Source organism: Castor canadensis, chromosome 3, assembly GCF_047511655.1.
Source record: "Castor canadensis chromosome 3, mCasCan1.hap1v2, whole genome shotgun sequence".
Classification (NCBI taxonomy): domain Eukaryota; kingdom Metazoa; phylum Chordata; class Mammalia; order Rodentia; family Castoridae; genus Castor; species Castor canadensis.
The window spans coordinates 163,749,836-163,777,748 of NC_133388.1; the positions used below are offsets into that span (position 1 = coordinate 163,749,836).

The 27,913-nt window shown below is 35.0% G+C and overlaps 1 protein-coding gene across 1 annotated transcript; it reads left to right on the plus strand.

The window, feature by feature from the left end:
* Positions 1-21: 21 nt before the first annotated feature.
* Dcaf13 (DDB1 and CUL4 associated factor 13) lies at positions 22-27,913 on the plus strand. Its single transcript, XM_020176098.2, has 11 exons — positions 22-204; positions 4,590-4,789; positions 5,311-5,418; positions 8,920-9,009; positions 9,866-10,021; positions 13,811-13,888; positions 16,522-16,604; positions 20,747-20,911; positions 25,202-25,337; positions 26,303-26,466; positions 27,730-27,913. Exons 1-11 carry the CDS (start codon positions 135-137, stop codon positions 27,815-27,817), a joined length of 1,338 nt encoding a protein of 445 aa, XP_020031687.1. The 5' UTR covers positions 22-134; the 3' UTR covers positions 27,818-27,913.

Sequence of the window (27,913 nt, forward strand, 5' to 3'; positions counted from 1 at the left end):
GCGGGCTTCCGCGTTGTAGGTGTCACGTGACAGGAAATAGTCTGCGTAAGGCGGAAGTCGGGCGTGCGTGGGTCGCGGCTGTGAGCCGAGCCTGACTGAGGGGCTCGTGTACTCTGTGAGGGAGAGCTGCGAAGATGAAAGTGAAGATGCTGAGCCGGAACCCGGACAATTATGTCCGCGAAACCAAGTTTGACTTACAGAGAGGTGAGGCGGGAAAGGAACGTCTTCCGCGACTCCTTGGGTCAGGTCTCAGCTTTTACCGAGCGAAGGTGGGGGGAGGCCAGCGTTCCAGTCGCGTTCTTTACCAGTTCCAACATAGGGTTGTTGTGTAACTGAGTAACAAATGGGGTCTTTTCAGGTTCCTTTTAAAAGAATTACCTCTAGTGGTAAGTGGGAGAGGGAGCCATGCTCCCCCCTCTCCCTTTTCCATCTGCTGTTCTGTCGTCAGCTTCCAAATGGTGAAAAGTGGGGTTTGAATGAGCCAAACGGGTGGGTTGCGGGTTTAAGGCTTCTTTAAACTTTCCTGTTGGCTTGCTCGCTTTGCTACTTAAAAGACCTATTTCTGAATGTAAGAAGAAAGAAAGATGAAATTTAAAGCCATTAGTTTTCTCTTAACATCTCTTCTGGAAATTTGAGGGGAGAATGGGTAAAATGAAATTAATGAGTTTTATTTATCTTTACGGTCTCATGTCGACCGCTTATGAGTTATAGTTTGTGATATTTAAATGACAAGGTACCAATCGTGTGTGAACCGACCGTTCTAAGTGAAGAGAACAACAGGTGCAAAGCCTTAAGACAGGAATGATCCTGAAGCATAGAAAAGAAGGGTCCTGTCATCGAAGTGTTAATGAGGGGTAAGCCGTAAATAAGGCTGGAGAAATATTTCACTTTTTTAGTAGTGCGTGGTAACACGTATGTGTGTGTGTGGATTAATACACGTAAGTATGTATATATTTATCTATCTATATATCTATCTCTATATATAAATCATCTGGGATGCATTCTCTGAACAATTATCTTTCCATACTTGCGCCTGCATGTGCCCCCTTCCATTTCAGCACCCCCTTCTATGTGTCCATCACATATTTTTAGACTTTTGTTGGAATATTTAATCACATTATCTCATGATTATTATTTTTATTAACTGTCTTTCCCATCAGACTGAGCTCGCAAAGAGGGGAAACAATCGTTTCTGTGTGTGCTCTGTTTTTAGACAACACCTGTCACAGTGAATGCATTCATGCATGACTGGCTGGTCACAGAATTTCATGTAAGGAGGTTCTAAGTGATTTGATCTTGTCTTGTTTTTGCCCTATAATATCTTCCTGTTATTATTTAGCAAAATGGAAAAAATACAAGTTTTGGAGCTCTGCAAAACATAAAATAAGGAAAGCATTTGTTACCTTTCTTTATTCATTCAGCTTTATCTTAAGTGTTATTTCCTTGTAAATTTTATGCAATATTCAAACACTAGGATAAACACTGGATATTTCATGTTTTTAAAACTTTCTTGGTAATTCTGATGCAGTTGGTTATCATGTGTGCATGTTTTTAAAACTTTCTTGGTAATTCTGATGCAGTTGGTTATCATGTGTGAATTTTTACATAAATATACCCAATGAGTTTTAACTAGTGCTTGTGGTGTGTGGCAGGTGCTCCGTCAGTATTAAGTTAAATGTTAATTGTTGACCTGATAAATGAAGTTAGAGGTGGGCATGATCAAAGTGTACTTTTAAAGGGTGCATAACATTTATATAGGTTAGGATGAAAATAAGAGTGAGTGTTTGGAAGAGATGGTCTGTAGAAAGACTCAAGAGTGGGAAAATGCAAGGCAGTTTTAGGTGACAGTGAATAAATCTGGTTGGAGTTGAGCTTTAGAAAGGACTTTAAGCTGAAGAGGTAGTTTGGGGCCAGTCTGTAAAAGACCAGAAAGGAGCTTAAACTTCATTCTAGTAAATTACAGGTCTCCAAAATGGGCATTTTGGGCTATCTGTTGCAGTGTGGAAAAAACAATTAGAATATCAATTTAAATTTCTTACCTTTAAAAACATTGATTTTTATTTATATAATATTTGAATTGATAATGATACCCACATTTCATCCATATGTTAGGTATCCTGAGAAGAGTGAAGGGCTGATAAAGGGGTACTTGCTTCCATCTTCAGAATATTGTAGCATATTGTAGTCTATATTGGGGGTTAATAATTTGTAAAGTGATAGGACCATGAAAATCTTTTTTTCTTGCAGAAATTCTTTGGTTTTATCATGGCAAGTATCTTGAAAGAGTTGTGGAACCTAACAGTGAATTAAGTATTTCTTAAATTTGTCAAACTTTTCTGTAGTTATGAATATTAAATAGATTTTGTTTTTGTTCTTTTTAAAGAAAATAAAACCCATAACCTGTTCCTTTGGAGTCCATTTTAATGATAAGCAAGGAAATTATTATTTTACAAAAAGTCTTGTGCTGTGCAGAAGTTATTTTGAAAATTTATTTTTGGAAATGTTTCACCATTAAAAAATTTTGTACTGAAAAAAGACTAAAGTGTCTTAGCTATAAAAACTTATTTTACCTACATGAAAATATTTGGAAACAACAATCTACTTTCTTGTTTTTTTTTTTTTAACTATTAAAATACCAATTCATTATAGAAACAAGTGAAATGGAAAATTTCTAAACATAACATTAATGAATATTGCTAGCTACAGATACCTTCTCTAGATCGGCTTGTCTTTGTGAAGTACAATCAGACCTCACTTTTCTACAGTACCATATTAACTGAACCAATTCTGCTCTTTAGAAGGTTCATGATAACTGAAATCACATGTATCACCACAGAAATGTGCAAAGGAAGGAATTGGTTCCAGTGTGCATGTGTTCCCATTATCATGGTACTGTGCAAAAGCCAGTACTGCCTGAATCTTTTTCAGCTATAGTAGCCATTAATATCAAACATTGAAACAAACTGAAATTACATTATTACCTCTGAATCTTTTTTTTTTCCCAACAGAACTGAGGTTTAAACTCAGGGCTTCGCCTTTGCTAGGCAGGTATTCTACTGCTTGAGCCACACCTCTAGCCCTGAATCTGTCACAGTATTCAGTCAAGATTTTTTTTTAACAATAAAACAAGCATCTTTAATTACATTTTACATTATATCTCTCACTAAATATTCATATGTTGAAGATGAGAGACTGGATCAAAAACTGTTAATAGTGGGACACAAATCTAAAATGTTTGAAGACAATTACTGCAGAGAGCCTTTAAAAGGTTTTGAGCATGGGAGTGACATGTGTTTTAGGATTTTTAGTCTGATAGCGTAAACTGCCAAAAAGTCAAGTAGGGATGAAATTGCAGTAGTCCAAGTATAAGTTAATAAGGTCCCAAACAAAGTTATTAGATATAGGGAGGAAAAGGAAGAATGACTCAATATATCAAAGATAGGGTGAGCTGTGTGTGGTAGCTCACATCTGTAATCCTAGTTATTTGGGAGCCTGAGATTGGGCTGATCCCAGTTTGAGGCCATCCTGAGCAAATAGGGGTTTGCTAAGACCCCCATCTCCAAAATAACCAGAGCAAAATGAACTGGAGGCGTGGCTGGGGTGGTAACGCTTCTGCTTAGCAAGTGTGAAATCCTAAGTTCAAACCCCAGTACTATCAAAAAAAGAAAGAGAAATGAAAAGATACGATGAGTTTTGGTATTGGGTAATGTAGAGGATGGAGTTTATAAGAATGATCAAAGTCTGAGCTTTATTGCATGTTGGATATACCTTTAACAGGGAGTCAGAAAATAGAGATAGCAGGTGAAGTTGTGGGGGAAGAATGTGAAGGGTTTTTTAGATGTGTGGGCTTAGAATTATTTCCTAAGCAGAGACACATTTGACAAACTAGTCAAGAACATGGCTTTTGGAGCCAGGTTAAATTAAATCTTGGCTCCATCACTTTATGGGCAAGTTACTTAACCTCTCTGTTCCCCAGTCTCCCCATCTATAAAACAGGAGATGGTAATAGAACCTAGACCATAGACTACTGTGGAGATTAAATGAGTTAATATAAGGTGTTTGAAACAGTGTCTGGATACGTCAGTGATTTTAAGTAAATGTGGAAAATTGTCAATGAATAGTAGTTGTATAACATAATCACAGTATTGTGTGTAGTGTTTAGTACCAGCGATTAATAACGTTCCCTGCTCCACAAGCAGCTTAGAGCTCAGTTTAGCAAACGTTTGTCATGCACTTGTTTTGTGCCAGAAACTGTGCTAGCCATAACGAATACAAATGAATAATGTGTCAAAGCCCTGCCTGTGAAGTATTATAACCAGGCGAAGGGTGTAGTAGGACACATAGAAGGAAAAACTGTGTGTAAATATATATAGTCTAAGTATTTTGCAAAATGTATGCATTCCATGATTTCCCAGTGATTTCAAAGAGGTGGATATCAGGTCTACTTTTGTATTCTTTATAATGCTAAGTATAAAATGGTGTCTCTAATTGAAGGCTTATTGAATAACAAATTGAGTGATTAGCTGAGGATTTCCATAGGAAATATTAAATATGAATTGTGTTATTAAGAGTAATTTTTCTCATTTTAGTTCCAAGAAATTATGATCCTACCTTACATCCTTTTGAGGTTCCACGAGAGTATGTAAGAGCTTTAAATGCTACCAAACTGGAACGTGTATTTGCAAAACCATTTCTTGCTTCCTTGGATGGTCACCGAGATGGAGTCAATTGCCTGGCAAAGTATCCAAAGAGCCTAGCTACTGTCCTTTCTGGGGCATGTGATGGAGAGGCAAGTGTCACTGTAAACCTTTTATATTACAAATATTTTTCCTTTAGTTTTTACTTACTATAGGTTTTACTTTGATTTCAGTTTAATTCTCAAGAAAGAATAAATTTAGTAGTTTCTTATCTAAGAAATTATAAGTACAAGGGCTTAAGCCTCAATTTGACAATAAATAAATTGTCTATAATACACAAAGGTGTTTGAGTTTTATTCACAGAGGATATTACTAATGATTAATGATGTTATTGATGATATTAGTAATCCAAACTTAATTTCCTACTCTTGTAAGGAAAAAAGGCCTCAAAACACATTAAAATAGAATCAGCAGAATATTTGACATTGATTTTTCTACTTGTTGATACATTTATCCTTATGCATTAAATTACTTTAATACAAGGAATTTTGTTTTTAGCTTCCTGGTAGGGTGATTCGTAGCCTTTTTTAGTGTTGAATTTCTTTTTCAGTGCCTGAGCATTTTATATATATATATATATGTCACTGATATTTCCTGGTATGTTTTATCATAGGTTAGAATTTGGAACCTGACTAAACGAAAATGTATCCGTACAATACAAGCACATGAAGGTTTTGTACGAGGAATATGTACTCGCTTTTGTGGGACTTCTTTTTTTACTGTAAGTGTAATACTATTAAGTCATTAGGTCTTCAACATGTGTAAGAATGAGCTAATTGAATAAATTATTTTCAAGTTCATTTGTTTGTCCCAAGGCCTTTTTGGAGTTTCACAGTACAAAAGCACTTGTTAAACCTTAGAAAGCCCTTGTTTTCTTTATGTAGTCTAGCCTTACTTTATGTTTTGCCTTCTTGTAAATAAATACTTAACATCACTGAAGTAATATTGTACTGAATGCTGAGAAGTGAGATTAATGGGAGTTGAGGCTAGAATGGTAGTTTGACTTACTGTAAATTTACTGCACTAAGATGAATAATTTGTACTTCATCTATCAGTAAGAAATCATTGAAGGTGTGTAAGGGTGTTAAATATACATAATATGAAATTTGCCATTTTAACTTTTAAAGTATATAGTTCAGTGGCATTATGTATAATCACATCATTGTGTTACCATCACCACTATCCACCTCTAGAACTTTTTCATCTTCTCATACTGAAACTATATCCGTGAAGAAATAACTCTCCATTCTTTTCTGTTTTCAGCACATGTTAGTCACTGTTCTGCTTTCTGTTTCTGTGAATTTGATTATTCTGCATCCTTATAAATGTAGAATGATACGGTTGTGTGTGTGTGTGTGTGTGTGTGTGTAAAAACCAATTCCACTTATCACAGTGACTTCCAAGATTATCCATGTTGTAGCACGTTAGGATTCCCTTCCTTTGTAAGGTTGAATAACCTTAGCAATAGTATGTATATACCATATTTTGTTTATTTATTCATTTATCAATGAATATTTGGATTGTTTCCACTTTTGGACTGTTACAAATAATGCTGCGATGAACATTGGTGTACAAATACCAGTTCAAGTCCACTGAAGGTTTTATAACAAGAGAACAACAGATTCAGGCCTGTACTTCAAGATGATTTATTAAACAGGAGTGAGTGGTCAGATTGAAGGCTGTTTTAATGGTCTGGGTATACAATGATAAGAGTGTTCCTGGGGAATGAAAAATAGAAAGTAGTGGTTGGATTTAGTAACATTTTGGGGCTTGACAATCTGTCAGCTAAGAGGAACTTAGGAAAATGGTAGCTCCTGGTATAGAACAGGGAGAGTAAGGAGTTATCAACAAGTTTAGAGGAGGGAGAAGAATATAGTGTGATGAGCTAGACTGCCAATAGATTGAGTGAAGAGTCTGTCCGCTCTCTATAGATGTAGGTCTGGAGCTTAGCAGGGAAGTCAGAACTAACTGTGGCATCACCAATACAAAATTAATGATTGAAGCTATACTATATCAATAGGAGGAGGTAAAAGGGAAAATAGAGAAATGCAAATATTCCAGGAAAGTAACATTGCAAAATGCTCACCTCTAGGAAGTAGGAAACTGTGGGAGTAGTCAAGAGAGCTCAGAGAACCTATGAATGCATACAAGCTGTGTGACACTGCATTATCATTTGTTATAGAAGGAATTGGGTGGCAAGCTGGAGCTAATGGCCACTACAACTTCTTGCAGTTGCTTCTGGGTATATTGATTAATTTAATTTTCCGGCTAAAGTATTTTTTTTTTCTTCTTTGCTGTTTTGGGGACCAAACCCAGGGCTTTGTACATGGTAGGCAGTTGCTCTACCATGCTCTACCATAAGCTACATCCTCAACCCTATTCTGTTTTTTTAATATTCACTGAATGAAAGGCTGATTTGAAGTTTTTTTCACAAGTCAAGATACAGAATCAACCAAAGTGTCTGTCAGCAGACAAATGGATAAAGAAAATACGGCATAGGCCAGACATGGTAGCTCACACCTGTAATACTAGCTGCTCAGGAGGCAGAGATAAGTAGTGTCATGGTTCAAGGCCGGCCCAGGCAAAAAGTTAGTGAGACACCCATCTCAGTGGCTGTCATCCCAGAGAATTATAGGTAGGAGGAGTATCGTCTATGCCAGCCCAGGGGGGGAAAACAAACCCTATCTGAAAAATTAAAAGCAAAAAGACTTGGGGCATAGTTCAAGTGGTAGAATAGTACCTACCTAGCAAGCACTGAGGCCCCCAACTTCAAATTCCATTATTGCAAAAAAAAAAAAATTGTATATGTACACAGTGGAATATTGTTCAGCCTTAAGAAGGAAATCCTGACATTTGCAGCAACATGGATGAACTTAGAGGGCATTATGCGAAGTGAAATAAAGGTAGCACCACAAATGCATATGGAATCTAAAAAAAAGTCAAACTCATAGAAACAGAATAGAATGGTAGTTACCATTAAGAGTAGATCTTAAGTGTTCTTACCACAAAAAAATAGGTATGAGGTAATGGATATGTTAATTAACTTGATTTAGTCATTCTACAATATGTGTGTATTAAATACGTTGTGCACCATAAATGCATACAATTTTATCAATTTAAAAAGGAAAAGCTAATAAATAAATAATAGGACTGGGGTTGTTACTCAAGTAGTAGAAAGCCTGCTTAACAGGTATACAGCCGAGTACAAACTCCAGTACTGTCAAAAATAAAATAAAATACTGAAAATGTTTCATATTCACCACTCCTTTCTCCCTTTTCTTTCAGATATTTTTAAATTAATGTTTGTTTTGTCACAGATAACACAAATGAACACCTGCTGGCATAATTTTAGCACTTAATATGTTTAGTATATCATGTTATAAAAGATTAACCTTTATTACTTAAGGCATTCCAATTTGAGATGTTGTTCTATCCAGACACATACTCTTGTTTGTACAAAATGTTGTGAAACCCATTTCAGGATTGATTGTCTGCTGAGGCTTGTTCTCGGTAGGCTATGGAGAGCAGCTTAGTTAGTCACAGGGAGATTCAGTCTTGAGCTTGCAGGTAGTTAATCAGAAACTTTGAGAGAAACTGTCTTAAAGGAACGTGTGTTGAAGTACACAGTCTAGCCTGTTTTATAAATGCTAAAATATCCTACTGGGTCAAGCCAGGTCAGCTAAAACGTAGGTACATAAATTACGTTTTACTGGTTCCCAGTAGAATCAGGCACCAGAATTGAGTTTTGGAATGGTGTGAGCTCAGAGATGTTAGTAAAATGTAACTGTTAGGCTGGTTATGGTGGTGAAACATCTGTAACCACTCAGGAGGTTCCAGGCCAGCCTGGGCTAAATAGTAAGATCTTGTCTCAAAAAAACCCAAAAAACAGCTTTATTAGAAACTTTTGTCAGTTATACTCAGATGTATTGAAATGCGATCTTTACCACTGTGTATTTTTTTTTTGCCATATTACCTAATTTAGCTCCTATTCTTGTTCTTCTTTGTTCTACTTATGCTATTTTATTTTTAATTTTATGTACTTTATAAATTTGTTCCAAATCTTTATCATAACAAAGTGGGATATAAATGCATCAGTGAATGTGAGAATGGAAGAACATGATAGGTTTTTGATGAGATGCTTGTAATTTGATGTATGTGTTAAGAACTTTTAATTTATAACTGTTGTTCATTATAAATATCATAATGAAACAAACATATTTAGGTTGGTGATGACAAAACTGTGAAGCAGTGGAAAATGGATGGACCAGGCTATGGAGAAGAAGAAGAGCCCTTGCATACAATATTAGGAAAGGTACAAAATAATGGATTCATACTTTGCCTAGTAAAATTCTTCTCTTTTATATTATTTCATAGTTATAATTCCCTAAAAGGAAAACAATAAAAATAAGAACCAAGAGGGTTTGATCTGCAATAATTGGCCTATTTTAAGCAACATTTAATGGAATTGAGGTACTTTGCAGCTAAAGAATTTGAACAGTTCTTTGGTGTTCATTGTAGTAGGAAAAATCTGTAAGGTAAAAAAAAAATACGCTTCAGCTTCTGTCTGGTTTTACCATCGTAGATCTTAGACAAAGCTCAGAATTTCTTATTGAAAGGATTCTTTAGGAAATGAGGAAATGTAATAATATATGCTTCTTGTATAAATCTTCTTACAAACTGTTCTGCAAATCAGATGATACTGGTTTACTTATAACAAGTGTAATTCAGAACATTTGACCTACTCATGTTTTATAATACTTCCATTTTTACAGTAAGCAGACACAATTCTAAAATTAGATTTAATCTAAGTCACTTTTTTTCAGCATTATGGTTAATATGAATTTATTTTCTTCTTTAAGTGTCAAGAAATTCTAAGTATTTTTAAAGGAACATGAGGGGTGGAGTATAAGATGGAAATAAGTCCCAGATGGTAGCAAATTAGTAATGCCTAAAACAAAATAGGTTTCATTCTTAAAAAATGTTATACCTCTTTATGATACTCTTTTCCTCTTAAGAAAAGACTTGAAAGAAGTTTCTTTGTGAGTAAGGATTTCCTAAAAAAAAAAAAAAAAGAGAGTGTGTGTAGATAAATATACTTAAAATATTATTCTTTAGATTCGAAGTAGTAGTGAATAGACCCATCTATAACAACCTCTTTGCTTTTAAAGACAGTGTATACTGGAATTGATCATCACTGGAAAGATCCTGCTTTCGCCACATGTGGTCAGCAAGTAGATATTTGGGATGAACAAAGAACCAGTCCTATATGTTCAATGACTTGGGGATTTGACAGTATAAATAGTGTTAAATTTAACCCAATTGAGGTAATGTTTCTTTTGAAAAATATGTTATGCTTATTATTTGCTTGTTGTTGAACAACTTCAGCTCTGTTTAGAAAACTTGAATGTGTGATAAAAAGAATTTCTAATTTTTAATGGTTTTTCTAGCATTTGGTCAGTTTTCCAGATTGTGTCTGTGCTCTGTCAAACTTCAACATGTTTGCCTGCAGTTTAGTCCAAGAAACCAGTGTTGAACAGCATTAAAGGAATAGTATGCATATGCTCACGGGAGTAGAAGCCAGGAAAATACTGTACTGGACTTTTTTTTTTTCTTTTCTTTTTTTGGGGGGTATCATTTGTTTTGAGACAGAATCTTGCTGTGTGCATCAAGTTGGCTTTAAACTCACTATGAGCTCAGACTGGCCTCGAACTTGTGATCTTAATGCTTCAGCCTCTCAAGTGCAAGTGTATACTACCAGCCTCAGTCAGGACTTTTTAACTTTAGTTTTAGTTATTACTTCCACACTCATGTCCTACAGATTGTATTTTTAGGAAGATGATAATTTTTCTTGGCCCTTTTGGAATTTGGAAGAAGGAGCATTGAGCATTGTTTTTTCTATTTGTAAGTCATGAGGGTACTTGTACTCCATAACATACATGATTGCTATTGAATTATATATTTTTTTGCTCAGAAGTCTGAATTGTGATTTCTAGTTCCTTCTTAGTCTAAGAAAAGACTCGGAGATTGGCTACTATGTGTTATCAGTTCATGTGTCATTTTAGGAATGGAGGCCAGCCTGACAACTAATCTAGGCCTTCGATTCTAGACCTTGTTCTGAGCTTTCTCTGGCTACAGGAAGCCTGTCTTATTTATAGATTTTTTTTTACATGTGGTTTTAACCAAACATAGTAAAAAAATAATTTTTAAAAAGCCAAAGAAATTTCAAAAACAAAAATTTTTGATTCCCACATGTGCATTACTCAGCTCAGTTGATGTGAAGAAGCTCTCAGTGAGTCACATATTGCTGTCAGTAGTGTTTAAATTATTGTGTGATCCTCTGGATGTTTCTCTGCCCTTCATTTTGTGAAAATTTGCCTCCCACAGAGCAAATAGTGCCCAAAAGGCCAGGTAAAGGTTAGTATGCTTAATTTAGGAAAAAAGTGAAAATTTTAGATTTGTTGAAAGGTAGCATGCCTTTAGTAGAAGTTGGCCGGCATTTTGGGAAAGGTGAATCAAGCATCCACAGGACAGCACTGAATTCTGAGCATTGGCAGTTTTTCATCAACAGCAATCTCCTTGCAATCATCTACCTGCTTATACCAAGGATCTACTGTATGTAGCAATAAATGAACCTCATTGTTCAGAAGAGTGATGCTTTTTCCTTAAAGAAAGGGGAAGCACTATATGTATCAGCTGATTTTAGAAGATACCGGGAGACTATCTTGTTAGGTGCTATAAGAGAATATCCCGATATGTAAGTTCCATACTCTCAGCAATTCAAACTGGTAAAAAGAGGGAAAAAAGATTAAGTGAAAGTATCAGGATATACAGATTGTTATTGTGGTGTATTGGAACATGAGGTGTGCAGTAAATGTAAACTTGGCTTTGTGGTATTTCCAGGAAGGCAGACAATCAGAGGATACCCTTCCTTTCACCAGCATGTGCCTATTTTCTCCTTTCTGGGAGAGGATATAGTCTAGAGCCAAGGTTGGCAAACTGCAATCTGTGAACCAGATGTGGCCCACTGCCTGTTTTTAATAAAATTTCTTAGACTACAGATAAGGCCTCTTGCTTACATATTTTCTGTAGCTACTTTTATAACATAATGGTAGGTTGAGTAGTCACCAGAAACCGCATGGCCTACAAAGCCTAAAATACTTTCTGACATTTTACAGAAAAAAATTTACTGGTCCCTGGTCTAAAGTATCTATCTGTATTGTATCTTCCTCATTCCATCCCCCATCTTCCTTGGTTATAGAAGTAAGATATGACCTAAAGTGGCAAGGCAGCTTTGCAGAGCAGGGCCAAGGTGACACTGAATAGAAACAGACTACAAATACAAGTAATTTGTAAGAACATTTTATGTCCAACTTGGTGTGGAGCTCAGTTGAAAGTATTTTCTGACAGCCTGCTTTTGCATTGATCTTATCCAAGTTACAATTCTTCTGTATGTTTGTTTCTTAAAAGAGTTTGTATCTCTCAGTGTACCTCATCAGTTTGTTGTGAGTGTAAATGTATGAGCATTTTTTAAAAGTGCTACCTAAATTCAAGATGGTCATGTTATTACTATATATAAAAGAAAAAAAATTAACTCAGACAGTTGATTCCTACTTTTTAAAGGATTAGACAAAATCCTTTGCTTCTCTGTTTTGGTGAGCATCTTTGTCAAAAGAACTGAAGGCCATTGTGAAATCATAATTAATTATCAGTCATGATCTAGTGACCATGTTTTTCCAACTAGCTCTGTTTGTTCAGCTGCGGGTTTTTTTTAACTTTATGAACTGACTTAGTGATAAAGCAAATGGTGTGTATGCCTTTTATATATTAAGCTTAATGGAAAGTACATGTTGCTGAACAAATGTCTCCTTTAATCATTAATAATTAATTTTTTGTTAAAATATTGAAGCTTAAAGTCCTGGTAAAGCCAAATTTATGCTGAGCATTGCCACGTTCTACAGTGTGAAAATTGACTTTCAGTCTAGACAGAATATTTTGCTTTGCTCAGATCTAAGTCTTTGTTTTCAGAAATGTAACTTGGTCATACTCTGAGGGGACATAATGAAAACCCAAGAAAGACTGAGAGGGGTAACTAGAAGAGGTATCAGAGAGGCAGTAATTGAAGACAGGAGGCTTTGGAAAGGATTGAGACGAGATCATGGTTGTAGCATTAGCTTGATGGTGTTTTATTTGAATTGGGTATACACAGTAGTAGCAGTTAGCTGGCCATACAGCTATTTAGTAAATAACTCTTCTTGTTCCTGCTATACTTGCAATAGGATGTAAGAGTAGGCAGAAAGAAGCCAAGGGCCATGGGTGTCAAGAATCATGAGTAAGGAGGAATTGGGCTATACAGAGTGGAATTCTGGGCTCTACTGGATGGTAGAGAGCTTATTTTTACTTAACACCAAGGTTATGTAAGTGCTTTGCATGATTAAAACTGACTTAGAAATTAAGCAAATATTTAAAACATAACAGTTGGACAAAGGACAGGCTTAATTTATACAGAGTTAGTAAATGTAAGGGAATGTTTAGCTTCTATTAAGCAGAACATTTATGTGTTTAGGAAATACTAGTATGCAGATACTAACATTTCTGTGGCACTACCTAATGCTGCTCAGTTTGAGTAAAATTGGCAAAGTCCCACATTGCAGTGTATATTGGTACAGCTCTTTTGAAAATACCCCTAAATTTCAAAAGCCATAAAATTATTTGTACATTTTGGTTCAGTGATGCACTCCTGAGATTTTATTCTAAGGAAATAATTGAAAAGAAGATTTAAATGTGGGAAAATATTTACTGGTATGTTATTTATAATAGTAAACCATAAAGTTGAACAGGTAAGCAAACTATGTTCTATTATGAGTATATAATATAATATCTGTACACTGTCACCACTGGCATCTAAAATACATCCATGGATATTTAACAGTGAAAATGCTTGACTTAGGTTGATGAGATTATGGATGATTTATTGTACACTCATAAAATGGGTTTTAATTTACACCTTGTTATTTTAACATAATATGAAGGATAATTAAATCATTTGTGTATTGAATAGATGTGGTTTGCTGCCATGCCTGACTTTTAATTGGTGATTATTGTAATTATTTTAGACATTTCTTTTGGGAAGTTGTGCTTCTGACAGGAATATAGTATTGTATGATATGAGGCAAGCCACTCCTCTGAAAAAGGTAACTTTCCAATTTTGCCTTTGCTTTATACAATTGTTAATGCATTCCTCTGTAAATCAAGTGACTGAAAATATGGAGAAAATGCTTTTCAGAATAAATATTTTTCTTTGTCATATTCTTCCACCCCCAGAATGATAGTGGTATTCTCTGAGCTCCCCATTGCTTTTTAGAGATCCTTAAATTTCTTGTGTTTTCCTTAATGCCAGTAAATTTTAGCCATCTAATTAGTAAATATTGAGTTGAAAGTTACTAACTGAAAGAAAATACATTCCATTCCTTAACAATGTAGTAATGTTTTAGGCCCCATGATTCACATAGGACCTGTGCAATATTTTATTCCAGAAAGTTTTAGAACTCACTCATATAACCAGCTTTGTTTAGTTACATGCTGATGGTTACTAGTTTGACATTTTGTCTAGACAAGCACTATGTTTTTCAAAATGACAGACTTTCCAGCAGTTCTCAGATAGTCATTCCAGGACTTAGATATTAAAGCATATATACAACCTTAAGTTGATTTTTGAGAGTGAGAAAAATAATTGTCTTCAGGTAAAGGGAGGAATACCATTTTAAGTAATAGCGTATAAAGTTGATCAAGTATTAGTACAATTGTGAGGCCACAAGAAGGACTAGATAACACTTCTGTGCCATGAGGCCATTGTCATAGGCCACATGTAAATGAAATGTGTTTGGGAGAGTAGCTTGCCTAGCATGTGCATGGTGCTAGGTTTGATGCCCAGCATCAAAAAAAAAAAAAGAAAGGGAGGGGACTTGGGAAGGAGGAAGGAATGCTTTTAATATACTTTTTGTTCTTAAATTTTTAATTTGTGTGTGTGTGTGTGTGTGTGTGTGTGTGTGTGTTATTGGGGCTGACCTCAGGGCCTTCACCTTGAGCCACTCTGCCAGCCCGTTTCTGTGATGAGTATTTTTGAAATAGGGTCCAACAACTGTTTCCCCAGGCTGGCTTCAAATCGTGGTCCTCCTGATCTCTGCTTCTGAGTAGCTAGGATTACAGGCATGAGCCACCAGTGCCCATCCTCTCTTCTTAAATCGTTTTCATACAATGTGGTAAACTCAGACTATTAGGCATAGAATACATCTATTGAAGTTTGAAATAAATGTAACTTTTCCAAAGTGCCACTTTAATAATTTCACTCATTCATTTGCGCAATATTGGGAAAGTTTTGGATGAACTTTAATGTTAAATTTATGGGTAACTTAATCCATGTTTCTATTGTAAAATGGTGCCATTGACCACTATCTTGCACAATGTTGATAAGAATAAACCATGCTACCTTTAGCATTTAACAGAATGCCAACATAAAATTCTAGTTTACTAAATGGTAATCCCTCACCCTGTCCCCATTCTGTTTTTAATGATGTTCCATTGCATTTATTTATTTGCTGTACTGGGGGTTTAACTCAGGACCTTTGCTTATTAGGCAATGCTCTACCACTTAAGCCATGCCCCCAGCCTATGTTCCATTACTTGTAGATTAAAGAAAATAATTGTAGCCTGGCTTTCACTGTATTTATTTGTTTCAGTCAGTAAGGTAACATTTAATTGGAATTTGTCACATGCAGAGATTAATGGACACTGCTACTCTGCTAATTTTTTTTCTTTTGCTGGGACTGAGATTTGAACTTAAGGCTTCATGATTAGAAAGGAAGCACTCTACCATTTGAGGCATACTTCCAGTCCATTTTGCTCTGGTTATTTTGGAAATGGGGTCTCGTGAACTATTTGCCCAGGCTGGCCTAGAACCTCGATCCTCCCATTCTCAGCCTCACAAGGAATTAGTATTACAAGCATGTGTCAGCAGCCCCTGTTAGTGTCTTATTTTGTTGTGGTTGTTGTTTTGGGGTATTTTGTCTGCTTGTTCGAACTGTAAACTGTCAATGTTTCTCCTTTTTTCTTTTCTTCATATTACAGTTCTCAATCAAGAGTTACACTCCTCCCCCATAAAGTGTAGTTTTGAAAATGTGAGAAGAAAAGTTAGTGGGAAGGTTCCTGAGAGCTGAACATCCTACAATAGACAGTCACACACAACAGATTTTCTCTCCCAAAATACTTAAGCACAGCATTGAGAAACACTAAATTAGGTCATCGTAGGTCAGGTTAAATTATGCTTGTCTGTTGAAACATTTTTTCTGTGCTTTAACAATAAGCTAATCATTACTTTTGTCCCAAATTTGATAGTTAGTCATATATTGCTTTATTATTTGTATCTTAACTTTATGTATGTCTTATATTCCTGACTAAACTGTAAATTACTTGTTTTTTTTTTTTTTTTTTTGTAGTGGTGGCACTGGGGTTTGAACTCAGGGCCTTGTGCTTGCTAGGCAGGCACTCTACCACTTGAGCCACTCTTCTAGCTCTAAACTGTAAATTACTTGAAGTGCAGAGAGGACTAGGTATTAATCATTTTGCTCTTTCATATTTATTACTCTGCCTGTATTTTTAGGAAACAGTTATTGATTGATTTCCAGTTGCTTTGAGCTGTGTATTATGCATATGTTTATTAAATATTTGCTTAAATCAATTGAAAAAAGAAGGAATGATGTAGGACATTTATCCATTTTAGAGGTAATTAATTTAATGGTAACAGGATAGTATATGTTTCCTTTCTCAGGTTATCTTAGATATGAGAACAAATACAATCTGTTGGAATCCTATGGAAGCTTTTATTTTTACTGCAGCAAATGAAGATTACAAGTAAGTTTCTCTCTCTTAAAAACTTGTTTCTACTAGAAATGGCTCAATTGCATAAGAATTACTAGTATAATATGTTGTACTAGATAAGTGTACCTTCACATTTAAGTTAAAAAACTTGTATGTGATTTGTTTTTCTAAAGTAGTTTCCCAAATTAGAGAAGAGCTTAGAAAAAAATATTTTTTCAGTTTTCAGAATGATGTAGACAAGGGACAGCAAACTACATCCAGTGGATCAAATCCTATCTGCTGCCTATTTTTATAGTTTTATTGTAATATGGCCACATGTATTTACTTACGTATTAGTTATGGTTGTTTTTATGCTGTAATGCCTGAGTTCAGTAGTTACGACAGAGATCTTATGGTTCCCTTAGCCAAAAATGTTTATGATCTGCTCATTATAGAAGAAGATGGGTAATCTCTGATGTAGACCACATAGTCTACAACTGAACCATACATGTTTTATGTAAACAATATCTGCCTACAAGTATTTTTAGTTCTTCAGCTCCTACTCACGAAGTCATGCTATGCACTGTCACCATTATGTCTGTAGAGAAAAGGAAAGTCATAGTTTAAATATTTAGCTTAATATTGGCAAATATATTGTTCCATGACTCTGTAAACTTGACTTAGCAGGATGTGACTGTGAATCCTGATGTAATGCTTCAACACTTGTTGAAGCATTTGTACATTGCCTGTCTTATTTCATCTTTACAGTGTTGTTGTAAAGTGGGTGGACATTATGCTATCCCTTTTGGGGGGTACTGAAGTAGAGAGATAAACCTCTGAAAAATACTCTTAATATTTATAATATATGGGGTTTTTTTGTTTTGTTTTGTTTTTTTGAGAAGGTACAAGTTTGTGGGTGGATTGAAGTTCAGGTTGTCTGTATTTAAATTCTCTTTTTCCATTATATAGTTCTAAAAAACATAAATGGTAGTATTAGCTCATAAATGAGATTTATTACACGATGTTTTATTGGTACCAACTAAAATAACCTCACTACTTTCTGTACTAAAAAGAAGCACAGTTGGACTCTCCTGAACTAGTAGTGCCCCATCCACATTAATTGAAGCCCTTCTTTGTCTTTATTTATGTTTTGAAGTTACATGGTATTGTTCCAATTAAAGGCAATAAAAGATGAGTAATACTGCATTGTTGTGACCCCTTTATTAAGGTTTCTAAAGTACATTCTCATAAGTGCTTTGACAGGATTATCTTTTTTTCATATTTGGAGTTTCTCATTTCTTGCCTTGAGAAGAGTTACATTTGGCACCTAAAACAAAGAGCATATCCCTTAAAAGAAGTGACTGCTAGAGTGTTTCATAACTGCTCTTAAAAATGATCTTGCTATGATGTCTCTTTTCAGCATTTGTAAATATTTCCTTTTAAATATTCTAATCATGCTGAATTAGAAACAAGTTCAAGTCTAAGCCCATTAGTAATAACTGTGAAAGTTTGGGTGAGTCATTTAAACTAACTCTGTGTTATATAGTTTTATTATCTGTAAGAGTGAGGTTTTGGCTAGGAGTGGTAATAAAGACATCTGTAATTCCGGCACTGTGGAGACCAAGACAAGAATCTCCACTGTGAAGCCAGCCTGGGCTTCCTAGCAAGTGTAAGGCCAGCCTGGGCTACTAGTGAGACCCTGTCTCAAATTTAAAAAAAAAAAAAATAGAAGAAAGAAAGGAAAAGAAGGACTGAGGGTGTGGCTCAAGTGGTAGAGTGCCTGCCTAGCAAGCTTTAGGCAATGAGTTCAAAACCCCAGTAGTACAAAAAGAAAAAAAAAGACAAATTTGTAATAAAAAAATCTCAGAACTTTCTTTAAAATTTTTTCATCCAAAAGGGTGTTTGCTTAGAATTTGAATAAATTTATATCCCTTTTCCCCTGTAGAAATAAGACTATTTACTAAAAAAAAAACCTTGCTGAGAACCACTGCTCAAAAAATTAGTGTGGCAGTATGACCTTTTCTGTCTACCCTATAGTGTGTTCAGAGATTTTTAAAACAGAACATGGCTTGGTTTATTTATGTAGCCCAGGCTGGCCTTGATTCATGATCCTCCTGCCTCAGTCTCCTGAGTAATGGGATTATAGCTGTGTACCACCATGTTCAGCATGGTTTATCTTTTGATAAAAGCATCATGGCATTTAGAATGTTTTGTCATTTGTGACAAAAGTTATTAATGCCTTTTCTTAGTAATGGTACTTTTAAAATACTCTTTTGGAGTAGTAGATTTTTAAAACATTTTAATTTATAATTTTAGGCTTACTGAAAAGTTTCGAAAATACTACTTGTTACCAACTTTCCCTGAGGTTAATTTCTTACATAATCATAATTGAATTAGCAAAACCAGGAAATTAATATAATACTATTAACTGAACTACAGGCTTTATTGCATCACCACTATTCTTTTTCTGTTTCAGGATCCCATATTGCATTTAATTGGCATGTCTCCTTAGTCTACTCAATCTGTGACTGTCCCTCAGTTTTTTCTTTTTATCATCTTACATCTTAGTTGAGGTTGCTATAACAATTGCCATAGATTGAGTAGTTTAAGCAACATTTTTTTTTCTCTTTTTACAATTTCAGAGGCTGGTAATTGGAGAGTAAGATGCCACCACAGACAGGTTCTAATGAGGGCTCTTTCCAGATTGCAGACAGCCACCTTCCTCTAGCCAACTCTGACTTCTTCCATCATGGGGGCTCAACCCGTATGGCCTTATTCCCTACCAAAGGCCCCACTTTCAGATACTATCACATTGGAGATTAGATTTTATCATAAGAGTTTTGAGAGGATAGAAACATTTGCTCCATAATACCTTAGTACTTTTAAAGAGGACTTACTTGTAAGTTATTTTGTAGCCTGCCCTTAATTTGGGTTTACATAATGATTTTTCATTATTAGATTGAGGTTATGTGTTTTTTGTCAAGAGTACCACCAAAATTGATTTGCTCTTAGTATATCATACATGGATTGGCTATCAGTGTCTTACTACTGATAATACGAACCTTAATTAAGGTGGTATCTGTCAGGCTTTTCTATTATAGAGTAACTAGCTGGTGGAGTGGCTCAAGTGGTTGAGTGCCTGCTTAGCAAGTGTGAAGCCCTGAGTTCAAACCCCAATACCACCCCCCAAAAAAGCTGCTATTATAGAGTAACTATATTTTCCTTTTATGTATAACTCTAAGGAAATACTTTGAGAAAAGATAGCTTCTTTTCCTGAAACTTCACTGAATAATCTTAGCATTTTGAAATATTTAGGTATTAGGAACTTGTCTGTGTTGGCTCGTTTGGAGTACTATTCTTTTACCAATTAATTAAGAATTTTTAAATCTTGAAACTCATAATGTCAGTTGTTTTCCCATTGGCATATAAAGTATAGTTTTCTAATTTTGATACATTCTTTGAAAAGTTGTCCTCTTATTTGTCATTGCTAGGAGTATAAATTAATGCAACTTTGTTGGAAATCATTTAGCAACTTTAGTCAGGCTTTAAAAATGCTCAAGCCTTTGTAATAGTCCTACTTGTAGGAATCTGTCAAGATTTAATTGAATCTGTTGCATTCAATTAAAAATGGAATGTCAATTGAAATATCAGGATTTCATTTAAGCATTTTATAATAAAATTGGAAACTATCAAAAATGGAAATAAGTTATTTTAACTTACTAAATATATAGTCATAAAATGTTTTCAAAGATTTAATAATACATGTAAATGCTCATAATATGCTAACGAAATATCAGAATATAAAGCTAGTACAGAATTAGCTCAATTTTATTAAAAAGTATGTTCAAATAATATAGCAAAAAGACTTAAAAATTTCATTGTTAATCAACTTTCTGCATGATGGGATTAAAGGTAACTTCTGTACTTTTTTTTTTTAATTTCCACATTTTCTACCATGAGATTTATATTTATAAGGAGGGAAGTGTGTATGTGTATTTGTAAGTGTGTAATCTTAAAGAGTAATAAGCGTTGTTGGTTATTTTCCCCTGTCCCTCACCTGCCTGTGTACAGAGTTGAGCTATTTATTTAGATGTGCATTATTTAGCTTGTGAGTCTTACTTTTACTTGTATCTTTTAGTATGGTATATGGCTTCTTTCTAGAAATTTGAATTAAATATTTAACAATTCTTTTACAGCTTATACACTTTTGATATGCGTTCACTAGACACTCCTGTTATGGTCCATATGGATCATGTATCTGCAGTGCTGGATGTGGACTACTCTCCCACTGGGAAAGAGTTTGTGTCTGCTAGTTTTGATAAATCTATTCGAATCTTTCCTGTGGACAGAAGTCGAAGCAGGTATGTGACTACCAGTAAGCCATTTATATTTTTGGCCTGATCATTTATCTTTTCTGAGAGCGTGCCTGGTTATGTGTACTGATGGAGCTCACACCCAAATATTGTGACTTGGAGTATCATCTTTGAGCACAGCATTAGCCTACAAGATAGTTTCTTTAATTGAATAGGTAAGTTTTGCCCTAATACAGTTTAAGACCACTTAATGACTACTACCAGATACTGTTTTACTCATTCAAATTCTACCAATGCAGAAATTTTAAAAAAGAGGAAAAGTTTAAATTGTCAAAACCACTCTTTCTTTTCATTTTAGTGGGTGTCTACCCTGATGAATCAAGAGGTGGGAGTTTGAACACTCAACTATCCCGTAGTCACATTTGTGTATCTTATTCTATAAGCACATGGAGTATGATTCTGGTGTCTTAAGATTTGATTTGTTTTGTACATCTTGGCTTTCTACTACATTTTATAGGTTACTAAATACAGTACAGTACATATACTTATCCATATATTTATATAAGTGTTTAAATTTATACATCTGTATTATATCATTTTTATTTTGAGGTATCTCCTAGAAACTAAGGCATTTTAAGGAGTTTTCAAGGGTAATTTTCTACTTGATGTTTTGCTTTACTGACTAATTTACTTTGTTTTTTTATAGTACTGGAGATTAAACTCAGAGCTTTGTGCATGCTAGGCAAGCAGTTTTGCTACTGAGCTACACCCCCAGTCCCTTTACTGGCTGACTTTGAAATCTAACTCTTGTATCAGATACAGCCCCCTGTGTGGTATGCATTTTCATACACATTCTCACTGTTCCTTAATAATGCCTTAGATGAGTTCCTGGAAGTATGCATAAAGCAAATTCAAGTAAATTGAAGGAAATCTTTCCACAAAGCATGATAGTCAGGTATGGTGGTACATGCCTTTAATGCCAGCAATCAGAGGTAGAGGCACTAAAATCATGAGTTCAAGGCCAATCTGACCTACGGTAGTAAAACTTAACGACAAAGAATTGTTAATGTCATTCAAAAAAATATGACCACTTCCATTTTAATGTAATGATAACTATATATTAAAATATAAATTGTAAAATAAAATAACCTAAGTTAATAATCTCTCTTAAATACAGTATATACACTCATGCATACATGTACATGCATACATACACTCATACGTGGTTGAGTGACTTAGTCTTGCTTGATAAAATTATAGTTAGATAGAGTAAAGTCCAACTTGGTAAAAGGTAACACGGAATTACTAGAGGTAGTAGAAAAGGAAAGGTGACAAGGAGTAAATGGGAAAGGAAAGAAGACAACCTATGTGATGAGGGTTGGGAGATGGTAAGCTGTACTAGAGGACAGTGTTATGTAGATGGCAAAATGCAACTTACCTAACGGTTGATGGTTGCAGAGAATCTTTCTGGAACCCTTTTCTCACTTTTAAAAAATCTAAACTGTTCAGTTTGGTAGTATAGCTACCACAGGATAAAGACATCTTGCCATTTTAGTGCAATGCTGAGAATTTTGATCATTATTTCTAATGTTAAGCTAACCTCGCTACTGTAGCGCAGAAGGCTTTTGTACCTTCTGGAAGAATGATGTTTATTTTCAAAGTCACACCCTGTCTTTTTCCTGATTCACCCTCTTTCTGTTCCAGCAAGATAGGACTAGGGGAGGACAAGTGAGATTCATGGAGTATGGAACTTAAGGAGTTAGTTACTCATTCTTTTGGGGTTGTGCAAGTGCTGATCCTGTATCTGTCCCAACCTGAGAATGAATGCCTCCTTGACGTTCACACTGTGGGTACTTCACTTGCTTTAGCCTCTTCTCAGCCCTGTATTCATCACTAAAAGAACTTTTTACACAGTGCCTCCTGAAAGTCAAGCAACTATTCAGTACCTTTTTTGGTCATAGCCAATCTGCTCATCTAATTCTTCAGTGTTTTAACTTATGGTTGTTGCATTTTTCTCTACTGATTCACAGAAGCCATGTTGCTTCTCAAAATCATATATCATTGTTGATTGTCAGCAAATAATTGTCATCATCACAGTTTATTTGATTACAGGGGTACTTGTGTCAGACACATACTAATGAGAATATTCTCATGACTTTGATCTTCATTTCATCAACTCCATTGTAGAACTCCTAACAGTGGTTATTATGTATCTGTTCCTTCCTTTGCAACTGCCTTGATATTCTTCACATTGCCATGAATGGGTTGTTGGGATTACTTAGTTGGCTCAAAGCAAGGCTGATAACTTCCATTCTTACTTTGGAAGGTGTTAAGAATCAAGAGACTGTGGCTTTCAATCATTTCTTGGCACCAGAACTCCTGAAAGTAGAAGGACAATACTTAACATACAAGCAGACAAAGAATGGGAAGAAAATGCGTCAGAGAAATGGGATGTGTAGGTACCTCTGGCCCATGGGCCCAGCAACTGAGATTAAGCTGAATGATTCCAAAGCCATTATAGGCCACTGAATTCAGGTCCAGCTATAAAACTCACCTTATTCCAGAATTCTGTAAAAAAGTTTTTACAAGTTTTTAAAATGTAGTTGTTTCCTAAAATTACAACTTTCAGTGAGCTTTATAAATCTAGCATATATGTGAACAAGAATTTAAGAACACTGCATAGTTTACCAAAAAGAGGATTCTAAGTTGGTTAAATGACTGACCATTGGATTCAACTAGTCTACTACATGAACAAGTTATTTTTAACAGTTAGTGAAGCCTAATCAAATTTCCATACATTTAAACTCATTACATTGCTTTAGGAAAGGGGAGGGGTTCATAAGAAAGTAAGAAATATTAAGAAATGGGTGTTATAAAGGCAGAATATTGACAGGAAGAGGAAAAAGCAGCCCATGTCATCCAGTTTTCATTTTAAGGGGCTGTTCTTTCCAAGCATCTTTCTCTCTTTAAATTTCTCAGCCTGAGCCTAGTGGCTCACACCTGTAATACTTGGGAGGCTGAGATCAGGAGAATCAGTGTTTGAGGTCAACCCAGGCAAAAAGTTCACAAGACTCCATCTCAACCATTAGCTGGGCACAGTGGTATGTGCCTCTTATCCCAAGCTACTTGAGAGGCTGAGACAGGTAAATCATGGTTCCAGGCTCACCTCAGCAAAAAAAGTTTACAGGACCCCATCTCAGTGGGAAAAAGCTGGGTACAGTGTAGCATGCTTGCCATCCCAGTGATGGTGGGAAGCATAAATAGGAGGATCATGCTCCTGGCTGGCCTGGGCAAAAATAAGGACCCTATCTCCATATAGCCAGAGCAAAAAAGGGCTAAAAGTGTCTCTCAAGCAGTAGAGTGCCTGTTTCGCAAGCACAAAGCCCTGAGTGAGTTCAGACTCCAGAACAGCCAATAAATAAATTTCTTGTTTATCATAGTGACTAAAGTACATCTCTTAGGCAGTGCAAAAAACCAGTTTTGTGAGTATACTTTTGAGATATTTTTATAGATATGAATTATATTTAGTTTGTTTATGCTCTGTGAGATTTCTTTTACTGTGAATAATTTGTTGAACCTGTTTCTTATTTTCTCCGATCTTATCTTTTACTTGCTTTTTAATGCTCTTCATAACACTTCCCAATATAGTATCTTCTGTGAATTCACTTAGCAGGTTTCACAACTTTTCCAAATAGGTATGATATTTGACATCTCCATTTATTAAATGATTCTTACCTCAACCTATCAGACACTTTTGTAATCTTCCCTTTTCCCTTTATCTTCACACATGTAAATCAACTCTCACTTCAATTAAGCTTTTAAAACAATGTGCCCAAAACAAAAATAAGACAGTAGGTTGAGCATATCAGGATGTGTTCTTTATGCCATTGTATTACTTTTATTTTCCAGTAAAATATGGGAAAGTGTGGTTGTTAACCTGAATTGAATTGAGGATGGGTAAGGACTTAGTAAGAGCAAGCCATTTCTTACGGTTACAAAGTTACCCTCATTTTAAGATTAAATTTTATTTGCATTTTATGCTTTCAGTTATTTTGTGAAATTTTCTACACATATGATTTGGCTTAGTTTATTTCTCTAATTGAATTATAAATTATTTTAGAGCAGGAATTTTTTTTTAATTCTCCAGCACTTAGCATAGAACCTTATTGTTGGGGTTCAGTAAAAATATATTGAAATGAAATTGAATTTTCCTTTTATAGTCTCTCAGGACTCAAAAATGATGTCCTAATACTTGTTAGGCAGTGGTTAAGGAAAATCTGAACCAAGGAAAATAGTTGAAGAGGTGATTTCATGTATGACATAATTCCTCTTCTGTAGGGAAGTCTATCACACAAAGCGAATGCAACATGTTATCTGTGTAAAATGGACTTCTGACAGTAAATACATTATGTGTGGATCTGATGAAATGAACATTCGTCTGTGGAAAGCTAATGCTTCTGAAAAATTGGGTGTGGTAAGAAATCCCATTTTCTTTCATTTTCATAAAGCTAGTTTCTTATTGGATATTATTATATTGTAAAGAGATTTATTTGAGGTACTTGAGATACTTTTATCAAATTGACAGCATTGTGACAAAAAGAAACATTAGCAACAAACAAACAAGGCTCTTGATTAATAAGGTTCTGTTGATTATTTTTTCGTGTCAAAGACACCATCAGAGTGCCTTTGTTAAATCAGGTGTTTGATAATGAAAGTAAATATCGAAGACTTCCGACTTTCAAAAGGAGTCAGTGAAAATACAGCAAATATTGTTATTGGCCAGCTGCCACTGGGTCATAAGATTATGGCTTATTTTTGTTTTGTTTTTGATGTTTCTCCAAGTGTCCCACATTTTTTGAAAAGCATGCAGACTGTTTATATCAAAAACAACTATTAAATTTAAGAAGGAAAAGGTTAGGTATAAATTTTTTTTATCCTCAATAGGAAAATAAAGATGATAAGCAATAATCAAAGACAATTCTATTTTAATGATTGATAAGAATTCTACTGTGCTTAGGGTTTGGTTCATTATTAAATGTTTTCATTTGTATCATCCTTAATATTTAACCAAACCCAGTTGTTACAGAATCAAATAATTTTCTTTCGTGTTTGCATAGTTATTTATACAAAATAAAAATCAAGTGATTGATTTAGGAGCTTTTTTCTGTTCTTTTTGCCTAATGGTCACCTCAGTGGTACACATAGCCCCTACCCCTCCAGCTCTACTTCATTTCACTTGGTGGCATCTGCCAACATTGTGAGCACACTACCTAAAAGGAAGCTCAGTGCTTGACTTTGTAAAGGGCACACACATTGGCAATACTGGTTGCCCTCATAAAAGCTAGTTTTTCAGAGGATACTTCCTAGCTTTGTTATACTGAGGCAAAACAAAACAGAGAATACCGTATTCATTAAAATACCAAAATGCATTTTTTCCAGCTCACATCACGAGAAAAAGCAGCCAAGGATTATAACCAGAAGTTAAAGGAGAAATTTCAGTATCATCCTCTTGTAAAACGTATTGCTCGTCATCGACATTTACCAAAGTCTATCTATAGCCAGATTCAGGAGCAGCGCATCATGAAGGAAGCTCGTCGGCGAAAGTATGTGTGAGACATTTGGCTGTTTCTCAGAGTCCTTTTCTGATTTCCTCCTATCATCTTACCATAAACAAAAACTTCCTTTCAGCAGAGTAGTTTATGTTCTTCGTACATTAGCGATGTCTTCAAACACTTCTGGGCTGCTTTCCCCTCCCTTTTATTAATAAAGGGGGAAGCAATGATTATTCAAGAATATGAGAATTTCTATTACTTATTTTTGAGAATATGTGTAAAGGACAAATGAAAACAAATTATCAAAATAAGAAAACACTTCTATTTAAAAACTTTTATAAATAGATAATGTTTAAGAAATGATTTCCAGTATAGGTGTAATTATAAGATATTGTGTATTTTCCAAGTGAAAGAATTCAAGGAAGCCAGGCATGGTAGTACATGCCTGCAATCCCAGAAATTGGGAGTCTGAGAAAAGAGGATCATGAGTGAAAAGCCAGCCTGGACTACATAGTGAGACCCTGTCGCAAAAAAGAAAAAATCAAAGAATTCATAATACATTATGTGCTTTACATATATAACATATGTAACATATACGTATTACCCTTTTTTTTTTGGTGGTGGTACTGAGGTTGGAACTCAGGGTCTCATACTTGCTAGACAGACATTCTACCACTTGAGCCACACTGCCAGCCCATTTCTTAAATAAAAAATTTCATAATGTACTTTTTCATAACACTCGAAATTAACATTTTGTCCTTTTGTTTTGTTCTGTTTTGTTTGAATTCCAGGGCTCAAGTGATCTGCCACCTTATCTTCCTAAATAGCTGGGACTCCAGGCTCGTGCCACTGTGCCCAGCTAAAGATCTTAACATTTGAATCTAAAGCAGAACTCCCCACTGCCCCCAACACACACACACCATTTCTTCTATGGAATATTTTCTTTGTAACACTTGAATTAATGCAAAATATAACAGAAATACTGATAGAGTTCTGGGTTTTTTTTTTTAATTAGTCTCACAAATGACTTATGTTGCTGTCTTTGAGTACATTTTGGAATTGATTCATTTTTATATCACAATAACTGGCAGGTATTTTTTTTTTTAATTTAGTAAAAACACTGATAGGTAATACAATAAAAACAAGTTATTTCTAGTTAGGTACTTTTACCTAATGTTCATTGTGAAATTTTTTTTTCAATGGTTGTTTTTCTAGTGAAAGAAAATGCTTTATGATTTTCTTTTAGACAGTTTTCTTTGACTAACATGATTTCTCGTAAACTTGCTTATATGTATATATTTTGTTTATCTCTAGGGAAATAAATCGTCGTAAACACAGCAAGCCTGGATCTGTGCCAATTGTGTCAGAGAGGAAGAAGCATGTAGTGGCAGTTGTGAAATAGTATTTGGTGGTCCTACCAGTTCCAATGTATAATTATTTGTTATTTTTGATTTGGGAAATATATAAATAAAAGTACTGGCTCTAGTTTAATAGTAAA

Coding starts and splice junctions, on each gene's coding strand:
- Dcaf13 (XM_020176098.2), top strand. CDS start 135: ATGAAAGTGAAGATGCTGAGCCGGAACCCGGACAATTATGTCCGCGAA. Junction 9,010..9,865: donor TGCATACAATATTAGGAAAG/GTACAAAATAAT, acceptor TTGCTTTTAAAG/ACAGTGTATACTGGAATTGA. Junction 13,889..16,521: donor AAGCCACTCCTCTGAAAAAG/GTAACTTTCCAA, acceptor TTCCTTTCTCAG/GTTATCTTAGATATGAGAAC.